At 45.1% G+C, this 22,231-nt stretch overlaps 1 protein-coding gene and 1 long non-coding RNA gene across 4 annotated transcripts in view; one reads left to right on the forward strand and one right to left on the reverse strand.

Moving 5' to 3' along the window:
* LOC134470515 (uncharacterized) lies at positions 1-18,711 on the reverse strand. Its single transcript, XR_010039450.1, has 4 exons — positions 13,905-18,711; positions 5,596-5,747; positions 4,771-4,820; positions 1-3,909 (listed from the first exon to the last, which is right to left on the reverse strand). It is a non-coding gene; the product is annotated as an uncharacterized LOC134470515 (long non-coding RNA).
* Xpa (XPA, DNA damage recognition and repair factor) overlaps positions 18,712-22,231 on the forward strand; it is a 23,486-nt gene continuing 19,966 nt past the window's right edge. The window contains exon 1 of one of the 3 annotated variants that reach the window (XR_010039448.1): positions 18,712-18,961. Coding sequence is in view for 1 of the 3 variants with exons in the window: in XM_023565403.2 (XP_023421171.2) it covers positions 18,790-18,961 (172 nt within the window). In the remaining 2 variants the exon portion in view is untranslated. Of the gene's footprint in view, positions 18,962-19,186; positions 19,367-22,231 lie in introns of those variants that run through there. The other 2 variants (XM_023565403.2, XM_063225079.1) reach the window with 2 other exon arrangements.

Below are 22,231 nucleotides of genomic sequence, written 5' to 3' on the forward strand. Positions count from 1 at the left end.
AAGGTCATAGTGCCCAGGAGCAGTGGTGGCCAGGAGAGGATTAGGCCCGGAGGCCACCCTTGCAGGTGTAATTTCCATACCCCTCTCCTTCTTTCACCAGCTGAAAGACTTGCGCTTCATCCATTTTGGACAGAACTTTAGAAAAACAAGCAGGCAGAGTAAAGTCTAGCCACCTAAGAGAGCTGACCTCGAGTGACACTTACATGGTATGTTATGGTTTGTGACATGCATCTCACCGGCCTGCTGAAAGGAAGAGGCTTCTTTCCTGGAGCCTGGATTGCAGCCCCGGATCAGACACTGGCTTTCTGGTAACTTTGGACAGGCAGTTTACTTTCTCTGCGTCCCCCTTTCCTCATTGGTAAGCTAAGGGATGGATTAGGCACTCTCTAAGTTGGTCCCTAATTCTTCCTTTGTAACCCACGTGACAGCGTTGAGCTCGGTGAGGGGAAGGGCATGATCCCCACTGTACATGTAGACAAGCAAGGGCCCTTGCAGAGAGGAATCCTGGCCACAGTGTGTACACTATGAGGTGTGACCCAAAAATGTGGCAAATGCTTACATTTTTATTACTGTAGAAGACACATTGCCGTCAATCCCCCTCAAAACTCTCTTGCTTGCTGCAAACATATTTTCCCTATCATTCTTGCCCCTTTCCGGAGCAGTCCTGGAAGTCCCCTTTTGTGAGTGTCTTTAGTTGCACTGTCATGCTGTCTTCATGTCCTGAATTGACTCAAAATATTTTACTTTTCCGTCATTTTGACTTTGGGGAAGAGACCAAAATTGCACGGTGCCAGGCCCAGAGAATAAGGTGGGTGAAGTCACACTATTTTTTTAGTTGTGAGAAATTGCTGTAATGCAGGTTTAAAAGCTGTGCATGGCTGCAACCCCAGGACCCATGATGCTGGGACAGAAAGCTTGTGAGTTGGAGATCAATCTGTGCAACATAACTGATCCCAAGCCAGGGTGTCTCAAAAAAACAAAACCAAAAAGTGCCCTAACTCTTGACATTGAAGAACCCACTGCACAGTCGCCACTGGAGGCTTTGGATGAGACACAAAGCAAGGCTTACAGAGGAACAGCGTGAGTAAAGGCCCAGAATTCTTTCTGCAGCCCAGCCACACCTGCTGCCTCCCACCGCTCACTATGCCTACTGACGCGTTGTGACCCTGATATCCATCAACACTTAAGACACCGCAGGCAGAAACGACGGGGAACTGCAAGAACGCGGCTGCTTCTCTCTCCCTTAGGCAGGTCAGCAAGGAAGCTGTTCACTGATTCCAGGCAGGGAAAGACCTGAGCTGACAAGCGCCCCCGCTCGGCCATGTGAGGAGCTGCAACAAGCCCGGCGTAGCTCACTTCCTGCCTCCTCCCCATCCCTTGCCTTCTTGTCTCCACGTGTTGGCTTCTTTTCTGTCCTCCAAGGTCAAGCAAATGGCCCGCTCTGTCCCATATCCCGGACCTTCAGAGCCTTCTTGTGTCCCATACGGGGTGCGGCCGTGTTACCAGCCTCTCCGCAGGCCTCAGTCTTCTTAGTATGCAGCGAGCTCTTGCAGCCGTGAACAGGCGTCCAGTGTGCTGTGAGCCAGGAGCAAGGCCCCCAGTGACGGGGCTGTCGCTTAGGCACAGAAGCTATGCTAGAAGGATACTTTGTGCTTGTGTGTCATCTAATAGATGAGAAAGCTGGACCCAGACTGGGAAAGTCTGGAAAGTCTGAGGTTTTAGAGGAGACGGCAATCTTTGATTGGGCTCCCTGAGAGCCTCTGGTTTGGGACATCTGTTGGCCAAGGACACACTTTTCATGGTAAAATGTGTTTGTTTTAAAGAAACAAATAGAATTTCAGTCCTTCCTATTCTCTGGTCATTACTAACAAATTCCAGCCACAATTTTACATGAGCCTTGATCAGTGGGTGCTTTTAATGTCATCCTATTTTTTAACCTTTCTTCACCCAAATTTAAGCCTGAACTACTGAAGCCAAAGTTTTGGAGCCGCTTTTGTGAGTTCTACTTTCCCAGGGGAAAGCCAGGCAGGAAAATGCAGGTTGCTTCACCCACCAAATCCTTCCCGTCATGTGAAGGCTCAGAAAGGCAAACCAGTCTTCATCATCAGGTCGTTGTTGTCTGGCAAAGTGTGAAAAGGCTGAAGCTGAGGCGGCCCAGAACACCTGTGGCCTTTGTGAACGCCAAAGCCACCTCCCAGGCCTGCATGCTTTTCCCTCCCGATGTGCAGCACCTGTCAGCTGGGGTGAAAACCCAGCGCTGTGCTCAGACGAGTTGACTGAGGAATTAGGAGGATTTTGTAATAAGCCCATTCATTCTGTTGAATTGAAATATCTTCCATCTCCACATGGCCACAGAGAGCTGTGCTTTTGTCTGACATTTTGCATGGCATTTTACGCCTGCCTCGATGCAGGTCTGCACAGAGAAGGGGGCCAGGGGCACAGTTGGGGATTCCAAAGACCAGGGCTGGATGCCTGGAGCTGCAATTTGTCAGACAAACAGGGTGTGACCAAGTCACCAATGTCCCCTTCACTATGAAGAGTTGGCACGAGGACCACATTAGACTATGTCATTAATCAGGACTTCAGATTGTAAGGTGATATGCGCCGCTTGTGTTATTACCTACTTGGGAATAAACAAAAATGAAAATCTGATTGTTGAGCCGGTTATCTGGATTTTCTCCATTCCTTAAAGATTGAAATCACTCTTCTGTCCTAACCTAGTCCTTTGCTAGGTGATAGTCCCAGTACCCAGGGTAGGGAAGCTTGCAGGGAGACCCACAGGGATGGCTGCATAGGAGGATACATGGCTGGGGGCAAAGATGCCACCTCCAGATGCTCAGGGGATCACCCCAGAGAGCCTGCACATCTCCATGTTTAGTGAGTAACTTTTTTGTTTGTTTGTTTGTTTGTTTGTTTGAGACAGGTTTTGCTATGCAGTTCAGGCTGGCCTTGGGCTCACTTTGTAGCCCAGGCTGATCTCAAACTTGCATCCATCCTCCTGCCTCAGCCTCCTGAGTGCTGGGATTACAGGTGTGAGCCATCACTCCCAGCTCAGTGACCAACATTTTAATTACTCCTTCAGGGCTGCAAATTTTGGAAGCCTAAGTTAACATTTCTTGAGGCAGGGAGTCTCATCTTACATTAGTAGTTTGTTTATTGTTTCTATATTCACCAAATATAAAAACAAATTTTTATAAATGTTATGTTAACAATAAAGAGACAAAATTACCAAGGGGGTTGGCAACTCTGTGAAAATCACATGCATAAAAGACAAGAAATGATGAGAATGTCAATCATGATTATATTTGAGAAAGTAGATAATGGACATTTTTCTGGCTTTCTATGTTTTCTAAAAATTTTAAAGAGCTCATCAGTTGCTCTTATAATGAAAAAATTATTTTTGGACATATTTTAATGCCCCCAAGGGAAAATTTAGTTATATTTTTATGAAATTACTACTTCACAAAATGATGTTGCTAATAATACTGAAAAATTTGAAAACTAAGATTTTTTATAAGTACTAATTAAGATATCAAGTTTGAGTCACTCAGAAAGTATAGTATTGTAAAACTGTATTGTGATAAATATCTTACATAACAAAAATGTCCATATGAAGAGCAATGTGTCCAGTTTCTGAGCATAATACACTTAAAGTAAAGAACATCTTTTTTGGTACCGGGGTTGAACTCATGACCTAGCACTTGCCAGGCAGATGCTTATGCCACTGAGCTAAATCCCTGGCCCAAAATAAAGAATATTTGACCCACTTAAAAGTAGAGCACAAATGTGAAAGACTCTGGGTAGTCTCTCGGGGTTTGTTGTACTAGCATTTGACCTGCCTTCATTTAGGCTCAAAAACACCAGTAACATCGTGTATTAGAATTAATGTTTTATGGCGAAGGAATAGAGCTGTAAAAAAAAAAAAAAAGAATTAATGTTTTAAAATATTGCAACTATTACGAGTAAATGTATGTAAGCATGTTCTATCTTGCTTTCCCCAAAATTGAGCTTTGTGGAGCTGTCATTTGGTGAGAGGTCTCAGGTATTACCTAAGACCGTGGGCAGAGACGTTAGGTAAAACCCTGAGTTAAAATGCTCAGCAGGCACGTCCCTGCACAAAAAGCCTCAACTAGGCCAATTAGCACGTGAATCTGCAATGCATGTGTAATACGTAGCCCTCACCTGGAGCGTGTGACCAAAAATCTTTTCAAATCACCCACACTGGAGACTTCTATCAGTTAAATATACAATGCAAAGCCTTTTTTTTTTTGGTCTTTTTTAGTTTCAAGGCTGGGAAGCAACAAGTTTGTCTATCTGTAGTGTAAGAACAGAGCTATTTTATGACTTTTAAGCCCATGGACAACCCCAGGAAGCCACTTCATGAATCACATTGCTTGGAGCCTAACCCAGTCCCCACCCTCCAGCTGATGAGACAGAGACCAGGGGAGCTAAATTTATCACAAGTTCCAGGGGTTGCCCTGCTTTACAGAATGGCTTAGCAGTGACAAGCACTCCCAAAACTCCCCTGGCTTCCAGCACACATACATACACACATGCACATTTACACATGCACATTTAACACGCACATTTACACACGCACACCCTTTGCTGGCATGCAAAGCCACAAAAGAAAAACCTAGGCCACAAAGCCCCACATTCCTTTCAGGGGCCGTGTGTGTGCACACCTTGGACCTTTGACTCCCTTTCCCTGGGGGTTTCGAGGCCTCGAGTAGGTGGGGGATGTGAGGCCCAGCTCTGACAGTGTCTCACCTGTGAGTCCAGGCTGTGCTCTCTGAGGAGGGGGCGGGCTATTCCTTCACCTGCAAAATGGAGTTGCAAACCTAGGTGAACAAGTCTCTCAAGGCAGTGTAAAGATGAAACTGCCCCTCTTACTGTTTTTATCCCTTATTTAGGCAATTTTTGTCATCTCAGCAGACATGCAGCATCTGTTCATCCTGAAGACCACCAATGATAAAGCTCATGACAAATGAAAAATGGGAACGTTTCACAGAGGTGGCCAATATCTATCAAATGTAAAAAGTTCTATTATAAAAATTTAAAAACAAACAGATCATTCCGGAAATTGGCAAAAGTCAAGAATATGTTTAAGTTTCTAGGAGAAACAGTACAAAAAAGCCAACAAAGTTATGTTTTCAGTTCTCAGGTTGGAACCCTGAGCTACACATGCACTAAGAAGTTCTTTATCAGGCTGGAGATTTGCTTAGTGGCATAAGCGCCTGCCTGGCAAGTGCAAAATCATGAGTTAGATCCCTGGTACCGCAAAAAAAAAAAAAAAAAAAAAAAAAAGAGCTAAACCACAAACACCATATTTTATTTATACTCATTTTGAATTATTATAGTAACTAGACCTAATAGATGGTGTTAGTGTGTTAATATAAAGCTCATATGTTATTGTGTCATATATTCTGCGAGAGGGTTCTCAGGCTTTATGAGTGTCAAAAGTCTATGACAAAAAAAATCTCTGAACTATAAATAATGGCATGTAACAATGTGTGGAAGATCCATATAATAAAACGCTATGTATTCATTAAATAGATGTTGTAAGTAAAGGTGTAGAGCAATTGGAACACTTACTGCTGGTGAAAATGTAAATTGGGGCTGGGCGTGGTGGTGCACGCCGGTAATCCCAGCACTCGGGAGGCTGAGGCAGGAGGATTGTTGTGAGTTTGAGACCAGCCTGGGCTACAAAGCAAGCTCAAGACCAGTCTGAACTGCATAGCGAGACCCTGTCTCAAAAAAGACAAAAAAAAAAGAATGTAAGTTGGCACAACCTTTTTTTTTTTTTTTTTTTTGAGAAATTAGCATTTTCTACTAAAGCCAAACATATGCTATATGCTAGCAATTTCATTTCTCTTTTTGTACTAGGACTCAAATTCAGGACCTCACACTTGCCAGGCCGGTGCTCTGCCTCTGAGTTATATCTGTGATCCTAGCAATTTCATTTCTAAGCATGTATACAGAATGTATATACAGGGTCACTAAGAGACATTAAAGACTATTTATAGCACCTAAAACAGCCAAACCTGGAAATAGCCCACATATAAATTTCAAGTAAAAAAATTGTGCTTTGTTCATAGAAAGAAATACTTGCAAGGGCCATGAGTGAATAAACTGTCGCTTATAGGCAACACGAGTGAATCTCATTCCTATACTGTCAAATGAAAGAATATAGACAAAAAAATAAATAGAGGATAATTTCACCCTAAAAACCTCAAACACCAGGCAAAGCCTATTGGAAACTGGAAGTCAGGGTCCTGTTGCTTTGGATGGGGAAGGGACACAGCAATTATGTGTCCCAAAGACTTTCTGGAATGCTGAAAATGCTCTCTTACAGTGGTACAGGCCAGGAAAGTAGAGTCAATTTGTAAAAATGCTTTGTGTTTTGCTCTTTTTTCTTTTCTTCTCCTTTTTCTTTCCTTCTCTTTTTTTGTGTATCAGGAATTAAACTCAGGACCTTGTGCTTGCCAGGCATGCGTTATGCTGCTATACTCCTGACCCTGAGTTTTACGACTTTGTATATTTTTGTTTGTTTTATGGTTGCCCAAAACCTATGTGAAATAAAATAGTAAAACATTTTAACAACGTAGATATTCATGCTATCAGGTTATATTAAGAAGCCCAGCTAATATAAATGCAAACTGTATGCATGGAATTTTGCCAATTTTTTTCCACTTGAGGAAAAAAATTATGTATATACTTGTAAATGTCTGCTGTATCATTAGGAGGGTCTGTACGAAATTGGTGTAAGTGATTAATTCCAGAGAGTAGGATAAATTGTTTACTTGACACTCTTCTGTATCTGGTGAAATGTTAACTCTCTCTCTATATGGTGCCAAGTCAATGCATAAATAAATAAATCAGATTACAAAACTCTGCTTCTTTGTGAAAACAAAAGTTATCACTAACAATATGAAAATAATCATGTTTATGTCTGGGTAATAAGATAGGATTTTCCTTTTCTTTTTTAAATCTGTCCTCTCACAAAGCTTCTAGTTTGAGCATGTATTTCTTTTGAGGAAGAAAGTCACGTTAATTAAATGTTTTCGCAGTTTAGCTTTTTAACCGGTGTTACTGAGGTATAAATTGCATGTGGTAAAATGCGTTGATTATAAGTGCCCAGCTCAGTGAGCTATACAAAGACGTGTGCACCCGTCGCACTGCATGGGGAACACGGGTGTTTCCTCCCATCCCCAAGAAAGCCCTCTCCGGGCGTTTGCAGCCAAGCCCCCACTCTCCTAAGGAACTACCTTGGCCTGATCCCAACACCACAGCTTAGTTTTCCCAGAAATGGAACATACGGTGGGTGCTTTTTCAGTGTGTGTATATTTTGCTCAGCAGAATGCTTCTGGGGTTTATTTGTGTTCTTCTATCGGTATTTTTTGGCCTTTTAAGACCGAAGAGTGAGGTGCATAGGGCTTTCTGACCTGCAGAGAGAGACACGGTCACACAGACAATAACCCGGGAGCCTGTCTGCTGCAGGCGGGAGGGGTCTCACCCCGCGACCCGGGGGACACCCGACGCCCCCGTCCGGCTGTCCCGCCCCTGGCGGCAGCGCCGGTCTCAGGTGAGAGCCACCCTGCTTGCTGCCATTGTTCTGCGAGTGACAGCCTCAGGGGCAAATGGAAAGCCGTCAGCCCGAGGCTGTCAACTGCAGACAAGAATTCCTTTCTTTGTCAGGCTGGGTGGTCTCGGTGGCTTCCGCAGCGAGCTGCACAAAAGATGATAAGCATCGTGTGCTCTCCGGAAAGCATCGCCGCCACCCAAGGACTCTAACCGCACCGCTTTGTGAGGCCGGAGGAGCCTGTACCTGGCTTCCCCGGGCTGGGGACAAATCCGCAGCTCCCGGCCCAGCGAGGGAGGGCAGCCAGAGGTCGCTTGGTCCGTGCCCCCCTCCCTGGCCCCTGCCACGCCTCATGCCTTTCATTCGTTTCAGAATCTTAGTCATCGACAGTTGAAAGGTGCCTTGGAGATGTCCTGCCTAGACCTTCTCGGGTTACTGGGGTGGGGGGTCCCCACAGGTGGTGATTTGTCCAAAGATCACACGGCACAAGGACTGGGGCAAGGACGAAAGTCCATGTCCAGTATGTCCAGTATGTCCAGTAACCCTTCCCTTTTGGGCGGTATGTCGTGCCTACTGCAAAATGCTTTTGCTAATAAATGACCTCCTCAACTTCATAGCCCAATGCAAAGTGTGGTTTATAACTTTTCAACCCAAAAGGAGCGTGTGTGCGCGTGTGTGTGCATGTAAATACATTTGGTGGATCTGTAAGCCCGGGACACCTGAGTCCCGTTTCATTTATAGAGTACTTTGCTGCCACCTAATGGCTATAGGGTGCAACAACGCAGGTGTACCAAAGTGCTCCGTAATTTCTAATTTTGAATCCAAAGAACATACCTGTAGATTTTGTTTTAAGCACTTGGGAAATCTTCATTTCAAATATGATATTTTTGACTTTAAAGGATTATGGTATACACGCATGTGTCCAATTATTCCCTACGTATCCCATATTTGAAAACTAGCCAAACATTAAGTTAGCCAACATTAGCTTGCCAAAGGTCTGATTCCTGAATAGCTATCACTCATCAGGAGACAAAACACTCGCTATTACATAAGTTTTGGTTATAGCACAATACTCAGTAGGTACTCAATAATAAATAGAATAAAAAAAAAACAAATCAAAGTACCTACTGGTAATGTACAGGCTTGTAGATAATTTATCCCCATTTTATAGATGAAGAAATTGGTGCAAAATAACTTAACTGGAACTCGAAGCCAGCTCTGAACATATCTTCACCCCTTAGCATCAGCATCACTCACCACAATTCTTTCACCCCTAAAGTCCTAGCACCTTCCCCCTAAAATGTATGCCTGAATGTTTCAAAAGATGCCACACATGTAACCAGCAGGAATGCAGAGCTGGAATGTCAGTGGTTCATGGGGGCCACAAGTCCAGCAAAGCCCATGTGAGCTGCTCACCGTACTAGGCAAGGGAACATCTTCCCCAAGGAACTGGGAGGCTACAGTATTCCCACTGGGCCTCTCTCTGTTCCAGGCATAGGTGGGCAAGAGGCCTGAGGGATCAGAGATAAAGAATACGTATTTCCTACTGTTGAGGACCTCATCACACAGGGCTCTATTAGATTCAATTGATGCTCTGCTACTGAGCCCCGGGCTGAGTCTGTGCATGAACAAGTGGCCCAGGGAGCAGGGTGAGGATGCACACGGGCAGGGGTGGCGGGCAGGTGCACTGTAGGGAGATGACCTTCAGTTTAAAGGGGGGAGCCTGTTTCCACTAGCTCAGCAGCCCACAGATACAGAAGGCCACTTCCAGGGCAGTAAGCACCACACCCAGGGCACAGAAGCAGAGTTACAATACTGCAGGGGGAAGGAATTTCAAGCCTGAGTACTCTTCCAAACGGTAGCGTCAATAGTTAGAAACTGGAAGGTTTCACATTGAGCCCCTCCTCAGCAGAGTGGAAGACGTGGCCCCCCTCGTTCAGCCTGCTGTAGCCCGTCCCTGCCACCTGCTGCCCTTCCTATGTCCTCTTAGCACCAAAGGCATCAGGCAAGCCCCATGTCTCCCTGTGCATAAACCATTATTTTTCTGTTTCCTTTCTTAATCATGTCTTTATCAACAGTGAAAAAAGACTGGTAGAGCCAGGAATGTTAAGAAATATAGTGTGTTTCTTTAAAAATTAAACAACTACCATGCGATCCAGCAATCCCACCGGGTATTCGTCTAAGAGACCAGATTTTAAGTGTTCTCACCATAAAAGTAAGTATACGTGAGATAAGATTAATTAACTTGATTTAGCTATGGTACAATGTATGCATTTATCAAAGCATCATGTTATAACCATACAGATGTATGATTTTTAATTGTCAGTTAAAATTTTTTTAAAGAAAAATGTAAAGGGAAAAAGAGCCTAACAAATTTGTCTGAGAGAGGATAGAAATTTCTTTACATTTGAAAAGCAAATGCCAGTTGCTCATCCATTTCATGACCGCTTGCCCACCCCCGCCCCGAGCCTCCTGTTTGCTCCCAGTCGCCTCTGATGCTCCTTGTCCCTGCAGCATGGACTGGGGGTCAGGCTCTACTCTGCTGTCCCTTTTTGCTTCAGCTCCTTAGAGATGGGGGCCAGCAGAGTGAGCTATGAGTGTAGCTGTGGGTTTGGTGGCCCTTGAGGAAAAGTCCTGTCCTGTGAGGCCTCTGTAAATGTTCATTTAATGACAGCACAAAGGCCCCCCACACCTGTGCCCGCTGCCCCACAGAAGACGGGTGGCCATGTGGCACCTTGACTTCTCACTGTTCCCTCTTGCCCTTCCCCAGGTGCTAAGAGCTTGGCTTTCCTTTCCACATCCTGGCCCCCAAGTGGTCCCCCAGTTCCCTAGATGGTGTCTAGAACTGCCCAGGCTCCACGTGTGGTTCACGTAGCCCAGAGCAGTGGGGCCAGCACCTCCCTCATCAGACGCTTTACCCTTTGCTCTGACCACAGCATCGCTTTTCAGTGGTCCTGTCGCACTGCTGGTTCTCACTCAGTGTGGTCACTGAAGGCCACTTCCCAAACACACAGAGAGACTCCTTCACTAAACGCCCTGGAAAACATGCTCAAAGATCACACACACACACTCTTGGTAAGCAGGGTGGTTAAATCTATTGAGAAAGAAAGCAGATTAGCGCTGCTCAGGGCCCAGGCAGTTTGAGGAGAGGGGAGGGTACCTGCTAACAGTGAGGCAGCACCCACAGTGGAGAGAATGTGCCACAGCTGGTTGTAGAAACGGCTGTGCTACACTGTGGAATACACTGAAACTGAATCACGCGCTTTGAATGGGAGAGTCGTACGGTGTGTGAGGTAAACCTTGGCAAAGCCGGGAGGAATTGTGTAAGTTCTCAGGGTTGCGTTTTCACTGGTTGCAATGTCAAACTACACTGGGTTGATCAGTGTGGATTGTGGGCCACCCCTCCACTGCTCCCTGGATGTGATAGGATTCTACCTCAGGAAGCCAAAGTGCATCTTGCGTCATTCAGATGAAATAGGGTTAGCAAGTGTGGGTGTTCGGAGGTCAGGATGAAAGGGAAAGGACAGGGTTCAGACGAGGCAAGAGCTTATTTCACCTGAAACATCAGGAAAAGGCCTCAAAAGGGCATGGGGTAGTAAAGTGGTCCTGGGGTCACTGAAGGAGCCCAGATTAGACTTTAAAGTCTTTTTTTTTTTTTCTTTGTACCAGGGATCAAACTCATGCCAGGCAGGCACTTATGCTACTGAACTAAATCCTCGGCACATGACTTTGAAATTTTGAGAGGACAATCAGGACACTTGTAGCTTTATCCCTGGTTCTCAGCCCAGGACTTGGATTGGAGCAGGTGCACAGTAAAGTTTGCAGAATGAATAACTATACAAATATAAGACTGAGTGAAAGTATGAATAAAAGAATGCTGGGAGAGAAAATAACATGGGCAAAGCACAAAAGCAGAGGGGCACAAAACAGGTCTAGAAAATACATCTTTGTTCAGTTTGGCCAAAGCATTGTTTTCAATGGAGATTTACAGAAGGTAAGACCCCACCACCACCAAGGGGCTGCTATACTCAGGTGACAGGAAGTTGGCATTATCTATGGCTTGGAGTCAAAAATGCAGCTCGACCTGAAGGAAGATGTGGTCAAAGACGTGCTTCAGAAGATGAACTGTGAGATTGGAGGACGGATGGGAAGTGTTTGACCCAGACCCTGGAGGACTAGATTGGAGGCTGGTCAAGGAAGGGGTGGTGGGGACGGAACTAGGCGGTAGTCGTGGGTCCAGAGAGTGGACAGAGGCAGAAACACCCAGCCACTCTCCAAGTGCTATGGAAACTGCAGAAACAAGTGCATCTGGTGATGGATATTCAATCTATCCAACAGAACCGTAACTATTAGAGAAGGCACTTGCCAATGAAATATAAGTAGTTTGTGGTTTGGAGTGGCAACCGCGCGTGTAACAAAGGTAATTGAAAAGGAAACCCCAGTTGGGGTAATAAGAGAAGAGGAAACCACAAGCCCATAACCCCATTATGTGGACCGGAGTTCATCCACAGCATAGGGGAACCCCGGGCCATGTTTATCCTCCCTCGGCCCAGGCTGGGCAATGGTAACCCCAGGACCAGGCTTCAAGTAGAGGTGGATTTCTCTGTGGTCAGCCACATGAATGAGCTCAGGCCTGTCTGCTGACCTCCCCTGCCCCGACTAATCCAGGCAGAAGCCCAGAGGAAGAAGTAACAGAAGGTCTGTCTTTATTTTAGACATTTAGAATTCAGTGGTTGAGGATACTGAGGCTCGGGCTGGGCTTAAACCCAGCTCTGCATTCACTGGCTGTGATGATCTTGAACAAGTTATTTAACAGCTCTGTGTTTTAGCTGTCTTACCTATGAACTGGGACTAGTGAAAGAGATCATTGAGCAGTTGCAGAGATTATGATAGCTAATATATTCTGCTTTGCTTTGTTTTGTTTTGTTTTTGGTATCAGGGATTGAACTTATGACTTGATGCTTGCCAGGCAGGCACTTGTGCCGCTGAGCTAAATCCCCAGCCCCTAGCTAATATATATATATATATATATATATATATATATATATATATATTTTTTTTTTTTTTTTTTTTTTTTTTTTTTTTTGTCTTTTTCCTTTTTACCGGTACCAGGGATCGAACTCACGACCACCTGCTTGCAAGGCAGGTGCTTATGCCGCTGAGCTAAATCCCCAGCCCCTAAGCTAATATATTTTAAATGCTTTGAAAATGCCTTTTCTGCACATAGTAAACACCAGGTAAGTGATACTTTTGACTGCAATCTATGATGGCCAAAGCCAGAACATATGCAATGGACTGTTCCAAAGTACAGCATTTCCTAAGGACATCACGGATTCAGCCCTGGACCTTGAGTTTTGATGCTTCAGAGTCAAGCATCAAGCATTTTTTAATTACACAAACACTGAGCACGGAAAGCGCAAGCCTGTAACCCCGCTGTGTGGACTGCAGTTCATGCACAGCATACTGAGTGCTGGGTGCTATACTAAGCCATAGAGACAGTTGGGTGTCCAGGCCATGCCAGGTCTCAAGGATGGGATAACCTAGGAAGGATGGCAGGCCAATGTGGCCTCTGGTGTGCTAAGTGCCGCAGCATCAGCACGTGGGAGGTGGAGAGACGGCTAGGAGAAGGGGTCAAGGCAGACTTCCCAGAGGAGGCACTGAGGAGCAGCGTTCTCAGAGCTGCACTTAGCGTCTGGGAGATGCAGCCCAGCCCTTCCTGCTCCATGAGGAAAGGAGCATGCGGTTTCAGTAGTGGACAGTTCATTCCCTTGGACCTGCCCTTAGTTGAATCACTTGTGCACTCCCTGTCTTTCCTGTTTTTGGAAAGACAATCTCTGTGAGCTTTCATCTCAGTGCATAAACATTTTGTTGGTCAGGTCTCCACTGTAATGGCTTTGTCTCAGCCTCTTCATCTTCTGATGCAGGGAGATGGAGCAGGGGTTTGCCTAGCTACTCACTGCCAAAGTGATCGGGTTTCCTAGGTCACTAAAATCTAGGTGACCTGCCCCAACAGCAGTGGGCTAATTTCTGTTTTTGGCCCTTGTCCCAGAAAGGATGTGCTCCTTCCTACAGATGATTCCTTGTTGTGAATGGATCTCAGCGATGCTCAAAGTGACCACAGTAAGAAGAAAAGCCCCAGGGAATTAGGAGGGAAAAAAAGAAAAAAGAAAGCCAGACACATGTACCACCTACTAAGACAAACAGCATTCACATCCTGTCACCTCAAGCATGAGTAGCCCCCGCAGTGCAATTAAAGAGGAGGGCTCCGCAGTCAGGAAACCCTGCCAGATCTCTCACTCCCCTTCCTGGATTCCATTCTTACCTGCCTGCTTCCTTTTGGGTTTTGGTTGGGGCTCTCCATTCTTTCTGTCCCTTTGTTAAGTACCTTTCTTTTAGCCAGAATTAGTCAGGCTGGGAGGCGAGAGAGGTACAAAGCAGGAAGATGGTTGTGGTCACAGTTTTTCCGGCTGTGCACGGGGAGAGGCGAGATAGCACCCACTGCTTTATTTTCTTGCCTGCTCTCCTTTCATGCCCCTGCCACAATGACTCACTGCCGCCTCGCTCTGGGCAAACCCCTGGCTCTGCTGTCTCGGGGCAGACACTGACCAGGGTATGCACTCTGCCTTCCTGCCAAGAGGGAGTCTCCTTTCTAGCTTGGTTGAGGATCAGTCAACAATTCAGACCCAATGAATCGAAGCTCACTAACAAAAGTTCTTATGCCCCAGGAGAGGGGGTTAGCAGCAAAAGAAGACCAACCGGCTGGAACGCTTTGCTGGAGAGAAGGTTCTAAGGAGAAGGTGACTCTCAGAAGGTCACCTTAGGGGATGGCTGTTACCTAGTCTCTCAGAAATATTCCACAGTCTTAGACACTCAGGGACAGGTAGAATCTGGAGGTTACCTCAGGTTCTGGCACTCATCGTCTGTGGTGAATCTGAATTACGGGGGGTTGGTGGGAGGGAAATAAGACCTTAAAAAATCCTGATGCTAGACTTCCCTCTGTTATAACATCAGAACCTACAGGTACGGGGCTTGAGCACCACTGTTTTCCCCTCCATGTACTTCCAAAAGTTCAGGCAAGCACGAGAACTTTCGATGTGGACCCTTACAATTCAAAGTGCGGGCTGTAGAGCTGAGATACCTTGGGAACTTTTTAGAAATGCCCATGCTCAGGTCCCACCATAGAGCTACTGATTGAATCTGCACTTTAACAAGATCACTGTGCAACTTGCATGAACATTAAAATTGGAGAGGTAGTGACTTTTCTTAAAGAGATGGGCAATCTTGGCAACGGTGGGCCCCAGCCACCAGTTGGAGTCCTGTATAAATGCTGCCCCTTTCATAGACCTCCACACTCCTGTTTACCTCACTTTCACACCTGGTCAGGTTCATTAACTTCCATTATCTACCTGGGCCCTAATGATATACTAGATATGAGCTCGTGTTCTCTAAAATCGAAGAGTGAATTTTAGGAACAAGGGAGGTTAAGAGCAAATTGTATTTAGTGAGAGAAAGAAAGCTTTTGTCAAAGAGGGACAGAAGGGGTCCTGAGTGGGTTGCCTGGGACTCTGTCTTTTCTAGGGACTTTTATAGAGTAAAACCACAAGGTGAGACAGGTCCAAGGTGGGAATAAGGTGGGACAGAACTATGGGTAACCAATAAGATTAACTACTCAGGTAAAACTGATTAAATGGGGGACAAGTGGGCGTGCTTAAAGAGCAGTGACTATTCCTGTAGGGCTTGGGATGCTGATCCTTGGTTTTCTCAGGGTGATAGAGACCTATTGAGAGTATCAGTCCTTAGGATCTGATGCATTAGTTTGATCTTTTGTCTTGAGACCTGGCCCACAGCAGGAGGGGTCTCCTCCATACTTGCAAGGTATCTGGACTTCTGAACTGACTCCTTTGAGGACCCAGCCCTTCTGACAGCCTGTAATATTTTTATATAACTCAGTTGCCTGCAAAAGTGCTAGAGTTTGAAATTTCTATTAGTGTGGCAAAACATGATAAAATAAAACTTACTATTAGTGACATGCAGTGTGTTCACAACGTTATTCAACAACCAAGTATATAGTTCTAAAACATTTTTATCAGTTCAAAAGGAAACTGCAGACCTATTAGGTAGTCCCCCACCCACACTGGTCTCTTCAGCCGCTGGCAATCAGTAATCTGTTTATTGTCATAATGAATATTCTGAATATTTCATATAAATGAAATCTCATAATACATGGCCTTTTGTGAGTGGCTTTTCAACTAGCATAATGTTTTCAAGATTCTTTCATGTCATAGCATGAACCATTACCTCACTCTTTTTCACAGCTGAATAATGTCCTATTGAATGGATATACTACGTTTTTATCCATTCATTAGTTAATAGACACTGGGGTAGTTTCCCAGGTTTGGTCACTGTGAATAGTTCTGCCATAAACATTTGGGTGGAAGTTTTTGTTTGAACACCTGTTTTTAATCCGATTGGGTATAAATATGAGTGAAACGCTGACTCAGACCCCAGATCCTATGTGTAACTTTTAAGGGACAAATTGTTTTCCTTAGTAGCTACATTTTATACTCCTATCACCAGTGTAGGAGGGCTCTAACTTCTTCATCTCCTCATCAATACTTGCTATTTTCAACTTTTTCTTTTTAAATTCTAGCTATACTAGTGGAGAGTTGTTTACTTACTGTGTTTTTGATTTGCATTTTCCTAATGACTAATGAGTATCTCTTCATATGCTTGTTGGCCACCTGCATATCTTATTTAGAAAAATGCATATTTACGTCATTTGCTTATTTTTAAATTGGATTTTCATTGAATTGGAAGTTATTTATATATTCTGGATACTAGACCAGATACTAGACTAGACTAGACTAGACTAGAAGTGCAAACACTTCTCCATTGTTTTGTTGGTTAACTCTCTTGGTAGTGTTCTTTGGTGTGAAAAAGTTTAAATTGAATTTAATTAATTAATTAGTGGCACTGGAGATTGAACACAGGGCCTTCACAGTGAGCTGCATTCCCAGTGCTTTATTTCTTTCTTAATTTTGAGACAGGATTTTGCTAAGCCAATAAATTGCCCAGGCTAGGCTAAAATTTATGATCCTCCTACTTTAACCTTCCACAGTGCTGGGATTAGAGAGACCTGTGTCACTAGGTCTGGCTCCAATATACTATTTCTTTTGTTGTTTATGCTTTTGCTGTCAAGATATAATAGACAGCTAAATTCGGTAGAAATCTTATAGGCAGTCAGACAGAGCTGACCTCTTGGGGGGAAAAAAAGAGTCAAGACAAAAGGTGAAAACACATTACAACAGTGGATGGTTGAGGTACATTAGCTGGAGAGCAGGCTTCAGGATAACAACAGGACTAGGTTTATATACTCCTCAGGGGATAAGTGATAATACCTGGTCCAACACAGTCCAGATAGGTAGCAGTCACCCCAGTGAGCAACCAAATCCTACCATCCAGAAAGTTTTTTGTTCTTTCCATGCCCACCTGCTAGGTGACTTGCTTCCCTGTTGGATCAAACTTACCTAAGCAGGTATACTTAAAATCCTATTGGTTAAGCTTATCTGTAACTTATGTTGCACCCATGAGGTTGAGCCCCACAAAATCTTTCCTAAGAAGTGGGGTCCTTGGGCAACCCACTTTCCAGGTGTCCCCCCCTGTCCTCTCAGGTAGGAACTTTCTATTCCTCAATATTTCCCACTCTTAACTTGCATTGTTCCTAGTATTCATTCTTCAGTTTTAGAGAACATGAACCTGGCGTACCAGACATCCAACAGGTTGGGAATTGTAATATTTCCCTTGTGTCACATTTGGAGATTCTGATATCATCCCTATATCAACAAGATGAAACTTTTCCCCTCTGGATACTATCAGGGAACAGGACTAGAGATCTGAGAGGAAAAGGAGTAGAGATGCCTTGAGACTTTTTAGCTCAAGCTAACCCTGAATATCTCACCATGTATTTGCTTTTTGCAAATATGTACAATTGTAAATAATACATATGGCCAACAGATCCTTCTTCTCCAGTGCTAATCACTGAAAGTTAATGGGGGTGGGGCCGGGGATTTAGCTCAGTGGCATAAGCACCTGCCTTGCAAGCAGGCGGTCGTGAGTTCGATCCCTGGTACCGATAAAAAGAAAAAAAAGAAAGTTAATGGGAAACCAACCCTGTGTGCTTGGTTGGTCTAAAAACTAGTCCTAGATGGTGCATATAGTGATTAGGAAGTATGTTCTGGATTTCAGTTTTACATAAGGAAAAAGCAAACATGTTTGGAAAAGCACACTATGTTTCTTCTGTTCGATTTGCCAGATTTCTGTGAAGTCAGGTTATTTGGCCCCACTTCACTATCGGGCAGCAGCTCATACACATCAGGAAAATTTCATATAAAACTTAACTAAGTTCTAGCTTTAGCAGCTGGTATTGTATTTGCGGAAGTCACCGCCAGTGAAAATCTGAACCCAAGTCTTCTTCAAATCTAAAGCTCTGTTCTCTTGGGCACGTGCCCAACAAATTTATGGGCTGATCCCTGCATTTGTTTTGTTTGTTTTGTGGTACCGGACCTCGCACTTGCCAGGCAGGCGCTTATGCCGCTGAGCTAAATTCCCAGCCCAGACCCCTGCATTTGGTACCACTACTACTCACTGCTATCACTGTTTGAAGCTTTCTATGTGCCAGACATGGTGGTGACAAATTTAATTTCCCCAATAACCCTTGGAAGTTGCCCCCAAATCATTTTACCATCGAAGAAACTAAATTCTGGCTAAACAACTTGCCAAAGATTGCATCAGAGCTCGGATTTACTTTTGGGTCGGACCCACTAAGCAAAACTCCTGTTTAAAAAATGATCAGGGGCTTAGGATATAGCTCAGTAGCACAGTGCCCGCCTGGCAAACGCGAGGTCTTGAGTTCGATTCCCCATCAAAAGCAAACACACACACACACACACACACACACACACACACACACACACACACACCACAACAAATGATCAGAGCCTAAAACATCACCTCCGCTCCCACTTACACCCAAATTTCAAGCGAGCAGCCCTGTAGGACTTGTTTCTACGCACATCCAGGGTGCGCTCCCCGCCCCATTTCCGGCTCGCCCCCTCCATTGCGCAGGCGCGTTTGCTCCCTGAAGCCAGGGACCGCGCCCCCAAGTCGGCCAAACTGGGCTTGGCCTATCGCGGAGGAATAGGCTGGAGATGGCGGAGGCCGAGGCGGCATCGTCCGAGCCCGCGACTTCCGAGCAGCCAGTGGAGCTGTCTGCCTCCGTTCGGGCGAGCATCGAGCGAAAGCGGCAGCGGGCGCTGATGCTGCGCCAGGCTCGGCTAGCGGCCCGGCCCTACCCGGCGACGGCGGCTGCGGCTACTGGAGGTTTGGGCTCTGGCGGCGCCCCCTTCCCCTCCTTCCTGATCCCCGGGGGCTCGCGCTGGCCCGGGTGTCCCCCGGATGTGCGACTTCTCTCGGTGTGGTGCGCGCACATCCTGCCCCCGGGTGGGGGCCGGGAAAGGACCCGCCCCCGCGGGCCTGGCGCTCGGAGCGTCGGGTCCGGCCGCAGGGTGACTCCGGGATGGAACCCAGGCACCTGACTCTCGGGTTCCGCCTGGGCTGCACCCGCGCCGGCAGGGGTTGCCCACTTGTGCCGTGGCGCCTCGACTTGCCAGACCTTCCCTTTCTGATCTCAACCTACTGCGCTTCTACCTGCCCCAGGGCTGATCCTTGTGCTGATCTTTTAGAGACCTGTGACTCATTTAAATAATCCCTGGTTCATCCACCGAGGTAAAAGCGGCGGAGTGGGCCTCTTCTTCCTGGAGACGGCTAAGAGACGTGAGCCACTGCCCTCCGTGGCTAAAAGTAACCTCTAAGGCTTCCACGCTTTTCAGATTATCCTGTTGGATTCTCATAGCCCTCCTGGAAAATAAAAGGGGCAGAGTTTGGTATCTGTGTTTTACTGCTGTGTAACATCTGAAAAGGAAGGTTGATGTGCTCTGGTTCTGACGCACAAGTTCATCAGGAACTCAGGGCATCTGACAAACAGGGCAACTGCCAGCTGGCTTGTCATTAAAAAAATCTCAACCATTCCTGTCGGCCTTGCTTTTGGAAGTAATTCACCAAAATTATACCTACAGTTTTTAGGACTGTTCCCTTTCTTCTGTTCTTATTTCTGCCTCGTATCATGCTTTCTTTAATTGTTGCAGTAGCTTCCTAGTTTTTTCTTTGCATGTCAATATGCCTCACACACAAATCTTTTTCCTATTTGAAACCTTTCCATAGTTTTTTTGTTGCCCACGTGGTAAACACAAAGCACCTTGACTTCATCTGACTCTGCGTTATTTCTCCAAACTTCCTTTTTTCCCCCTATCATTAATCCAGTTTCTTATCTTTCCAGCACAGGTATTGTTCTGCCCTCTGTGCCTTAAGGAATCTTCAGCTTATGTGATTCTTCACTATGGTTAAGATTTCTTGATGCAGACACCACCGCAGTCTTGTGTCTTGTTCTCTAACCTTAAACCCCTAACACAAGTATGCTAATTGGTGCTCAGATCCTTCTTGACTGAATGAAAGGTGGGAATGCCTCTGCCATTCAGTCCCATTTCTCATACATTCCCTCCTTCTGCGACAAAGTGGTCGGTCTCTGCACTGACCCACTCTAAACCACTGCCTGTTTATTTTACAGCTGTATACAATGTAAAACTTCCTTTTATAATTGCCATCAGATTTGCTCTGTTGATACTGATTAGAACTTTTATGCTCAACTGTGTACAGAGAATCTGCTTGCAACTAAGTCAGGTTTAAAGAAGTTTGCCAACTCATTTATTTGTGTAGTGTCGCTATTTGTGTGATGCTTTATAGTGTGTGAAGTGATTTTGATCATCTTCCTTGATTGTAGTACTGACTTTGAGAATTAGGTATATCCAGAGTTGTTCTCCTTTTCTCTATGTAGGTATTGAAACACTGGTGGATCTTGAACCTCACACTGTTCACTGGAAATTTCTGAAGATGTAAAGGGCCCACCCAGTTTTCAACAGCCTGATAAATGTAGAGAAAACAAAGAGTTCCAGTTCCAAAGAGGTCCTTATCACAGACAAATCTAGAAAATACTTGATAATGAGACATGGCTGGGTATTGCAATGTAGGTTTTCACTGATGAGGTCGTGGCTCTTTGGGGAGCAGATGAATGTCTTTGAATACTCCGTCTCTCATTTCATTCACTGTCCACAGTTCTACATGAGAGGACTTATGTATTAAGAATTTTGAATCTGGTTGCTACATATTTTGCAAAGTTCCCACTTCAATTTATTGTATGACGTTAGTAATAAATCACTTTCTTCCTGTGTCTCCCACCTGTAAACCCTCAAGGCAGTTCTTAAACAGATGTTTCCCTAAATAGGCTTCCCGTTTTCTGACTTAGTTATGGTTAAATTAATCCTTTAAAAATGATTTTGGCATTGTCTTGTGTGAAACTAACCTTTAGTAAATACTAGCTACTGTTATTACTATCATTTTTGCCATAGGCTGTCATGGGTGCTGTCTTCCTCAGTCAATTGTTCTGGATGCTTAACAAAGCAGCCCTGAGATGCTCTCCTTAGAAAGGCTGCTTGAAGGCTGATATCTAGGAATATCAATGTCTGCTTACACTTCTGGGAGTTTGGAATTTTGGGTGCCAGGAGTGTATACCAGCTCCATGGAGAAGGAAGCTGTTGTACTGGCTCCTGACTCGGATCTGCCCTTTTACCCAGTGTATTGTTTTATTTGGCTGTTATCTGTATCCTTTTAATAGCTTTTTAATAAATGGGGAATTGCTAAGTAAAGATGTTTCTGAGCCAGGGGTATAGCTCAGCGGCACAGCCCTTGTCTGGCAAGTTCAAGGTTGTGAGTTCAATTCCTGGTATTAAAGAAAAGATTTCCTAAGTTCTGTGTTCCTAAGTCCCCAAATTAGCTGAATCCAAGGAAGGAGTCTTTGGAACCCTGATTTATAGCCAGCTGGCCAGAAGCACTTGGGGTTTGCAGTTGGCATCTGAAATGGGGCTGTCTTAGGGACTGCATCCAGGTAGACAGCGTCAGAATTGAATTATGGGACACCTAGTTAGTGTCCACTGGAGAATTATTGGGGGGGGGGGTCTGTGGGGAATTGGTGTCTGGAATCAGAGGTGTTTCAAATGTTGTTTTTCCTGTTCTGAACAGGAACTAATTTCAGAAGTGCCCTGGAGTTCAGAGAGACCTGAGTTGTGGTTCAGGTTTCTTGTAGCTATGTGAGTGACCCTGAGTTTTATATAGAGAAGGCCTCATTTCCTGCTTTTAGAGAGCAGGTGAGCTATGTTAGATACTACCCCGAGCAGAAGGAAGAGACTGGGCTGCTTGGGGCATGATTTAGAAGTACTCAGGATGCTGCTCAAGTCTCGGGGTCTCCCCTCTTCTTGATTCTCATTGCTACTCTATTCATGAAATCAAAATCATGCATTCTGGGTCCACTTACCTGATACCTTTCATCCAGTGGATTCTCAAGGGGAGCTTTCCCTCTTCCAATTTAGCGTGTTTTGTGATTAGTACTTCCTGTGTTCTGTTTAAGAAGCTTTTAGGCCACCTCAAATTCATGAAGTTATCCCCTGTGTTTTCAGCGAGAGCAGTGATAGCGAACCTTTT

This window comes from Cavia porcellus, unplaced genomic scaffold (assembly GCF_034190915.1).
Source record: "Cavia porcellus strain 051 isolate PalLab524CR breed Dunkin Hartley unplaced genomic scaffold, mCavPor4.1 scaffold_1, whole genome shotgun sequence".
NCBI lineage: Eukaryota > Metazoa > Chordata > Mammalia > Rodentia > Caviidae > Cavia > Cavia porcellus.